Source organism: Aptenodytes forsteri, unplaced genomic scaffold, assembly GCF_000699145.1.
Source record: "Aptenodytes forsteri isolate BGI_AS27 unplaced genomic scaffold, ASM69914v1 Scaffold118, whole genome shotgun sequence".
In the NCBI taxonomy this organism is placed as follows: Eukaryota; Metazoa; Chordata; class Aves; order Sphenisciformes; family Spheniscidae; genus Aptenodytes; species Aptenodytes forsteri.
In genome coordinates, this window is record NW_008795859.1 from 1,121,767 (window position 1) to 1,130,153 (window position 8,387).

The 8,387-nt window shown below is 48.3% G+C and overlaps 1 protein-coding gene across 1 annotated transcript in view; it reads left to right on the forward strand.

Annotated features, from left to right (window-relative positions):
- Window position 1: 1 nt before the first annotated feature.
- The window catches only part of BRAP (BRCA1 associated protein), a gene marked incomplete at its 5' end in the record, with an annotated part of 16,306 nt that continues 7,920 nt past the window's right edge, over window positions 2-8,387 (forward strand). Inside the window, 8 exons of the mRNA XM_009283957.2 lie at window positions 2-134; window positions 946-1,147; window positions 1,975-2,164; window positions 3,697-3,810; window positions 4,314-4,462; window positions 6,709-6,784; window positions 7,425-7,563; window positions 8,057-8,166. Of these exons, the coding sequence (XP_009282232.2) occupies window positions 2-134; window positions 946-1,147; window positions 1,975-2,164; window positions 3,697-3,810; window positions 4,314-4,462; window positions 6,709-6,784; window positions 7,425-7,563; window positions 8,057-8,166 (1,113 nt within the window). The remainder of the gene's footprint in view (window positions 135-945; window positions 1,148-1,974; window positions 2,165-3,696; window positions 3,811-4,313; window positions 4,463-6,708; window positions 6,785-7,424; window positions 7,564-8,056; window positions 8,167-8,387) is intronic.

The window sequence follows — 8,387 nt, forward strand, 5'->3', positions numbered from 1 at the left end:
CGGGCCGGCCCCGGCTGCTGTGCCCTCCTGTTTGGAGGGGAAGGGCCCCGGGGAGCGGGCGGCCATCCTCCACCAGCACCTCGGCCGCAGGGAGATGACCGACGTGATCATTGAGACCATCCAGCCGCGGCCAGGTACCGGCCTCGGGGGGACGAAGCGCCTTTTTTCGGGTCTGCGGTTGTCGCCCACCCTGCTGGGGTGGCAGCCCCTTATTGCGGAAGGGGAGCGCAGCGCTTCCCAGGCGCTGGCCCCGCCGGTGACAGCTGTCTGTCGGTGTGGGGGGTGGTGGAGGTGCTGCTGGGCGTGCGGGTCTTGAGTCAGTCATGCGGTTCGGAAAACAAGTAGGGAAGTTAAGGAATGAGTGTTGGGGTCCGGATGGGAGAGCTGGTTATTGCTGGCAAACGTTTCCCACTCTGTAAAGGGTTAATTTACTTCGGGCTGTGCCGCGGGCTGGTTGGTGTTTTGCTTGCCAGCGTTGCTGGCCCGTAGGAATGGGACTGTTCAGCTCTGCAGACGTTAAATTCCCTGATAGAGGGGAGGTTTCAAGACGGAAACTCCCAAGTCGTGTCGAATGTCCGAGCCGCCATCAGAGCAGCGCAGGAGGAGCAGCTCGCTGCTGCGGGGCTCTCCTCGCCCGTGCTCGGCAAACCTGTCCTGGTTGCTTTGTGCTGATACCAGTGCCTGTTGGGATTTCACCAGGCACGGTACAAAACTCGCCTTAGCTTGATCCGCAGCACCGGGTCCGGCCAGGGGCTTGCGCTGGATGTCTGGCAGCTCTGGAGTTTCTCCTGGAACAGCAAAGATGAGAGGTGTCTCGTTCTGCTGCTTTCCAGGGTTGTAATTTGACTTCTCGGGGTGCTGTTGTGTACATGCAGGCTGTGCTCGGGGAACAGCAGACGTTTCTGATGCGGCATTAGTAATGTGGAAACTTTTGATTTGTAAAAGATGAAACAAAAGCTGCCATGGAAGGAAGAAAATCTTCAGAGGCTGCATTTGCCGAGGACAAAAATAAACATGACGATCAAAGTAAAGAGCGTGAGGCTGCTCCAGACTCGCCTTCAAAACAGCTCCCTGACCAGATTTCCTTCTTCAGCGGGAATCCCTCAGTTGAAATCGTTCACGGCATTATGCATCTGTACAAAACAAAGTAAGAATGCTTGACTAATTGTAGCTCTAGTGGGAACAGCGCTTCTGAATAATGCCGCCAGCCGGAAGGGTGAGTCTGTCACCCCGGGGCTGTGGCTCCTGAGCTGGGACAAACAGGAAGGGTGACTTGCACCGGGGAGGGCAGACGGGTCCTTGTGTTAATGGTAGAGCTTGAGGCTGGCCCGGGTCCCCCAGCTGTGGGTGATGCCGCTCCAGCTGGAGAGGGCTTGTCCCAGGGCCTGTAATAGCATAAGACAAATGCAGGTTCCTAAAAAATGACGTTTGAAAGCAGCTTCTCAAGGGATCCCACAATTAAATTCTGATCCCCAGGGTCTTGGCGGCAGGCCTGAGGAGCTGTCTGAGGGAGGAGGTTTCATCCCGTATTTCAGGGATTACAATTCCATGCTGTTCCCCTGTAATTGCGTGAGAACTTCCATTTCGGGTCTTCTGAAGACTATCAGGAGACACGAAATGGGTATTTGAAATACTAACAAACACTGCTCGTTTGTTCTAGGAACAGTTCTGAGCATCTGTGGCTTGCCAACTTCAACTGTTTTCATAGAAAAACAGATGTCAAATTATTCCTGACAAAACCACTGAGCTGCCCAGTTCAATCCTTTACTAAAAAGTAATAGTTTCATGTGGGTACGTTGGACGCTTACCACAACCCCTTGCTTCTCTTTCTTAATGTCTACAAATGTGTAAAAGATGATTAAGATTGACAACAAAGCTATTGTAGTAACTGCGGCTGTTGGAAGTGTGATGTATCCAGCTCTGCCTTTGTCCTCGCTGAAATGACATGAAGTTGTGTCACTGTTGTCTTACCAGCAAGATGACCTCTTTAAAAGAAGATGTAAGGCGCAGCGCCATGCTTTGTATCCTCACTGTCCCTGCTACGATGACCAGTCATGACCTGATGAAGTTTGTGGCTTCCTTCTATGAAGTAATTGAGCACATGAAAATCATCCGAGATTCCACTCCAAACCAGTACATGGTGCTGATAAAGTTTAGCTCGCAGGTAAGAGCTGGAAGTCCCTTTGCTGTAGAAGGGATGGCGCTGTCATATACAGCTACTGTTCAGGAGCGCTGTCTGGCTTCGCTGGCCAGCTGTTAGCCAAGATTGCACTTTACCATCGGAGAAACAGTCCTGTCCTATTGCCCAGAGCTTTCCCGGGGCTGTTGACTAGGATTAGTCCCACGCCTTGACCTGGAGGCAAGTGTCTGCCATGTTCTAGCTATTCTATTTCTTGATGGCAGGATATTTAAAAAAAAATAGTAAGGATACACAGCGCTCTGCTATCTCAGAGCATACTCAGAAAGGGAGTGATGCATTGCGCTATGCTGAACAGAAAGGACCCAGCCAGCGGGGCTTTCTTTGCATTTTAGGAAAGACTTGTTCTGCTTTTGTGAGGAGCTGGGTGGTCTCTCAGCCACTGCCAGTACAGTGTGAAAAGGACAGTCTCCCCCAAAACTGAGAGTCTAAGGGACGAATTGATAACCAGATACCACAGTTTGCTGCTCACGTGTCTTCTTGAACTATGTAGCTTTAAGCATTCCCCCCTGCCAATTCCTGTGTGGACCCTCTCACTTGTACCTTCTTTTCTCCCAGTTGCAAATGACTGATTTTGGGGTTGGGGGAGAGGTTTCCCCCAGCCGTGAATACCGTGTGAGATATTTCCCGTGCCTGTTGTGCAGATGCAGTATTTGTGTGCGTTTTGTGCTGCTTGCTGTAGTGGCAAAGATGCGTTTTTGTATATCGCCGTATCAAATTTCACGGGTGGGTATCTAGTGCTAAACAGCCTTGCAGCAAATCTGTAAACGTGTACTCAATTCACCCTGAACTTCCTGTTTCTTAGGAAATTCCCTGAAGCCCTGTTCCCCAGTAGCCCCTAAAGGCAGCAAAAGCAAATCTCATGGGCCTTTACGCTTCTGGATGGAGTGACCAGGAATATGGGAGTGTGGCATTCAGCTCATTTGCCTCAGTCTGGTGTGATCGTTTGTGAGAGAAAGGATTTGGGGAGGTTACCGGGTGAAAATGGATGATGTGTTTGACGGGTTTTGTTTTGGTTCTGCCTCTTCGCAAGCGATTCTCGGGCATGGTTCAGAGCGTGCCTGAATTGTGACCGGTGAAATGGATCCTTTCCCGCAGTTAAATTGTTGTTCCTTTCCCCGACACAAGTATCAGTGTCCTGCAATGTGGCCCTCTTAAATTTTTGCAGAGACCAAATTTGCTTTGCAAATGCACTGAAAATGCTGACAAAGGGCAAAGCAGATGCTGAAGGGAAATCCGTTATTCCTGCTGAATGCTCAAATATCAGAGTAGCTGTCACTGCTGTGAACTTCGCTTCTTATCTTCAAGTGGTAACGCTAAACCCACTGCCAAGATGCAATGCCTGCTGGCAGGAGCTGGCTGTCTGAAATATCTCCCCTGGTATTACAGGGCTTGGTGGAGGGGAGAAGAGAGGATACAGCAGATTTCTCCTCCTCTTCCTCGGTTGTATCAGCTGCGGGTTCTCTCTTTTTAACTGGCTTCCTTTGTTTTGTGCATAGGCTGATGCAGATAGCTTTTATATGGCATGCAATGGGCGGCAGTTCAACTCTATAGAGGAGGATGTTTGCCAGCTGGTGTACGTGGAAAGGGCTGAAGTCTTCAAATCAGAAGATGTAAGTTTTGTTTTGTTTTGTTTTCCCTGCACTTCAGAGAATTTTAACAGTATTATTTGGACTGGGCAGAACGCTGCAAGAACGGCTTAACTGTATCAACCCAAACCCCGTTTCCCATTCCAGTGCTTTTTCTACTTGGGAGAGTTTGTTTGGTGACTTCGTGGGCTTCATGCCTCGCCACTGCAGCGTCTCTGATCTAAACCTGCCGTGGGTAGTAGATCTAGTGAATCCAGAAAACAGAATGGGGCTGGTGGCAGATGCAGCAGCTGCACCGAGCCCATGCTGTCGAGAGGATTCTGGCTGTGGTCTATTGAATGTTGTGGATCACTTTCTTTTTCAATAAATTTCTAACTGCTGTGTAGGCTCACAGGATTACTTTGTAGCGTTTTTGTACCCTAGCGCCAGCAGTAATGAGAGAGAAATTTGACTTTTTCTTACGTGGGTGCTTAATGTATGGTGATTGGAAGGTGCTGAGCAATTTGTCCCTGCTTGTCCTTTTGAAGGGGGCCAGCCTGCCTGTGATGGATCTGACAGAGCTCCCGAAGTGCACAGTGTGCCTGGAGAGGATGGATGAGTCCGTGAACGGGATCCTTACCACGCTGTGTAACCACAGCTTTCATAGCCAGTGTCTGCAGCGGTGGGAGGACACCACGTAAGAGGCTTTTCTTTATTTCCACATCTAAGACGCTGTTTGAGCGTGGTGGTTACATGCTGACAAGACTGGTTCTGCTCATCAGAGTGTGGGGGCAGGAATTACTGCAAGTTCTAATGCTCTTTTTTCCCATTAAGGGACTCCCAGAGAGAAATCTCCCCGCCAAAAGTAATTGAACAGTGTTTCCCCTGGGCCTCACTGCTAAGGCAGGCAGGGAGTTGTAGAGTAATGCTGATTATTTTAAAATATTGTAGGATAAAAATACTGGGGTAAACAACATTGGATGCGCACACAGCCCTGTTTCACTCAGTCTTGTGTGTCCGTTCAGTCATTCGTTTCCTCAGCATAGCTGAGGCTGCGCTGTAGGCAGATGTGCACACCTGGCTGGGGCTTAGGAGTCCTTTTGGGAGCCCTGCAGGGCAGCAGTCTTGCCTGTCTCACTTAGATGCTGGGAGAGGATGAAGAAGAGCTGGGCAAGAGCAGGTGTACAGGGGGACAGGACTGGAAAGTGAGACAGAAGGGAGGCGGGGAAGGAAGAGACGATGACAGGATCACTCAGTAAATCGGGAAGGGGAGGCAGCTGCTCTAGGCAGGCTGTGTTATTCCAGGCAGGTATGGGCTGAGTGATGGGAGGCCGTGTCACTGGCTCAGGGAGACCCTCCATGGCACTGGGCAGGGCTGGGGGTCAGACCTGCATCTGTCCTTAAAGCAGCTCTTCTTTTCACTACCGCTAACCTTTCCTTTTCTTGCTCTTACCATCCTTCACATCCCTGTAGATGGGGATTTCAGTGTGTCTGAGCTCCTGACTGCAGACCCCGTGACTGGCACCCAGGTGCTGCTATCAATTGTGCATATTTTGCATTCTTCTGGACACTGTTTGCTGTTTTACTGCACATCAGGCAGCCATAGATACTGCAGCAGAAGGCTGCTGATCTTCACTGTGTTTTCTTCTCTGTCACTGGTACTGTGATTGCCTGATTCTCTGATGGAGCGTGAGGAAAATTTTAGCCATCTGTATATCATTCATAAGCCAAAGTAACAGAACCTCGGTAAGATTAATCAGATTTGTAGCTATTCAAGTTTATGGGCTGCTTTGCTCCATAAATCAAAACCGGTTTAAATTTGAAGCAGTGGAGCTTAGCCCGTGCAGGAGCAAGATCCAAAATAGCACTTAAATATCTAATATACAATTTAAGCAGAACTTATGCTCCCAGTCTAGCAGAATGATAAAAGAAAATCCCTGTCCACTTTGCTTAGGCGCCACGGAAGCTGTAAGTGCCTGAATTTGTATAGAAAGCTGACTGCAATCCAATTGTCTCCTCCCTTGAATATTTCTGTAGCTTAATCAGCAGCTAATGAAAAATACATAAACAGTCCTGGCAACAGGATGCACAGCCTCAGTTACCCCGCTCCCTAGCTGAGCTTCTAGTGCTTAGGGTCTGGACAAAGGTTCCTTCTGGTCTTGGGTCTGCTGTCTTTCTGGCAGCACATTGGTATAGTTTCAAAAGGAATGATAGTGGGGTGCCTGCTACTGATTCTTTTAGGGTACAGTTACGGATATTCTTCCTGGAATCGGCTGAGACTGAATCCATTGGGTTGGGGTGAAATTGAAGCATCTCCTCATCTCCTTAGGGTTGTTTTAAGTACTAAGGTATGTTTACAAAGTGTAGGTACCTCCCTCTGTTATTTGGCTGTCCTCAGCAGTGTGTAGTTACAGCAGCCTTCCACAACAGTGTGTAGCTGCTGCATAAAACCCTGCAGGTAATGGAGAACTGAAGATGTCGGTTGGCAGCAGTCCGGAGGAGCAATGTTTAGAGATGTGTAACACATCTATACAAGTGCTTCTTGCAATATTTATGGCTGAGGCAGGGAAGTGTTTTTTGAGCTCGGTCGTGGCTTTTTTGCTTACTGGCAGACGCTGAGGTTGCTGGCAACCCCACTGAGGCTTTTGGTTGCAGATGTTCTCTACACCTGGACTGCAGCAAAACCAGATCGAGCTGAGACTGTGAAATGGCTTCGGAAGAACTGTTCTTTGTTCTGCTGTCACTTACTGGCTTTTAAAACAGTAGCCTTGTGTGGAATGGAGGCAAATTTGAGTGGGGTAAATGTAAGCCGAGAGATGTGCGCACATAAGGAGCATCCTACTGCATAAGGCATTTACTTTGAGCTCTCTGGCCCTCCTTTTAATTACAGTAATATTAAGATGGGGCTCCTTGTCTCTAATCGTGATGCTTATTGCCCTCTAGGTGTCCTGTCTGCAGATACTGCCAAACGCCTGAGCCAGTGGAAGAGAACAAGTGTTTTGAGTGTGGAGTTCAAGAAGTAAGTAGGTGGGTGGATGGTGGGTGAGATCTAGACTAGATCTGACTGCACAGCTGCTCTAGTTGCTTTTGGGGTTAATTCTGTGGCTGCTTTTGGGCTGATTTTACCACAGTGGTGTATCTGCTTTCCTTTTGAGTTGGAGTCAGTACTGGGAAGGGATCTTACCTCCCAGGTTTCCTCTTCTGACAAATGTTTCTGATTCTTAGAAAGAAGTATTAGCACATAAAGCTGATCAGAGCATGCGTGATGAGTATGATAGGAGGCAGCTAAACTAACACTGAACTTGGTGGTCCCTTCTACTATGTGCTCTTCAGAGCTTGCTTTTGTGGTCCTGCTGAGGTCCCTCGTTCGTTAGTCAAGGCCATTCTTCCATCCGTACTTGTGATAATCTATCAATGTGCCCAGCACCTGCAGGCTTGTAATCGGCTTGAATGAGCAGGTACCTCCTTCTCTTAGCCTTCCAGCTGAGCAAGGCTTCAAAGAAGGAGGGGGAGGAAAACAAACGCTGTTCGCTTTCTAAGGAAGTGACTGGATGTACACAGCATCAGCAGGCCATCGGTGTCAGATCACACTTTCTCAAAGCGCTGATACCACTGCTTGAGAGTGTTGTATGTACAGAGCTTTCTCATTCTGTTGACAGAACCTTTGGATCTGCTTAATATGTGGGCACATAGGCTGTGGCCGGTACGTGAGTCGACATGCTTACAAACACTTTGAGGAGACCCAGCACACCTACGCAATGCAGTTGACCAACCACAGAGTCTGGGACTATGCTGGAGGTAAGCGCTCTGTCTTCCCCTTTTGTAGGATGACCTTGTTTGTAAAATGGCTTTCGGGACCCCTTAGTAAGAGTACTTGTGATAGAGTTTGCTTGGGGATTAAGGGGCTTGCATCTGTACTAGTACCTTGTCTTCCGGGAACATCCATCTCCTCTCTAATAGCAGTTTTCGTGGGTCTGTAGCAGATGGAGGAGGGAGAACATGATTCTATAATGGACCGGGGCAGTCCTGTAGTCTCTGTGGAATGTGTTTGTTACTCCCTTTCCATCAATTTGCCCTGAGGTATGGGAATGAGCTGTTGTAATAAATATCCTGTAAGGTGTCTGTGCGAAGTCTGCTAAATAACAAATACATCTGTTGTTGGCTTTCTGCCTTGCTAATACGCTGTTGCAGCAGTCTGCATGGTTAATTGTGCTGCATAAAGTATTTCCACTGGTGTCAACCTGGGTGTTCTTAAGCTAAAACTCCCTGTGGTTGAATTTTCTCTCTTCAGATAACTACGTCCATCGACTGGTTGCAAGTAAAACTGATGGGAAGATAGTTCAGTATGAATGCGAGGGAGATATGTGTCAGGAAGAGAAAATTGATGCCTTACAATTAGAGGTAAATATTTTGGCTTGTTGGACTCTGCATTGTACTGCTGTGTGAAAGTGTTTCAAATCCGGATATGACTACAGGAAAATTACATCATCTTATGCAGCAGGCCTGCTGCCTGCATGTAGGCAATCATCTTCAGGCAGAAGCAGGATGTTTTTACCGCCTTTTTTTTTTTTTAAAAAAAAACCAAAAAACCCTTCTTGGCTCTGCAGGGCAAAGGAGGCAAA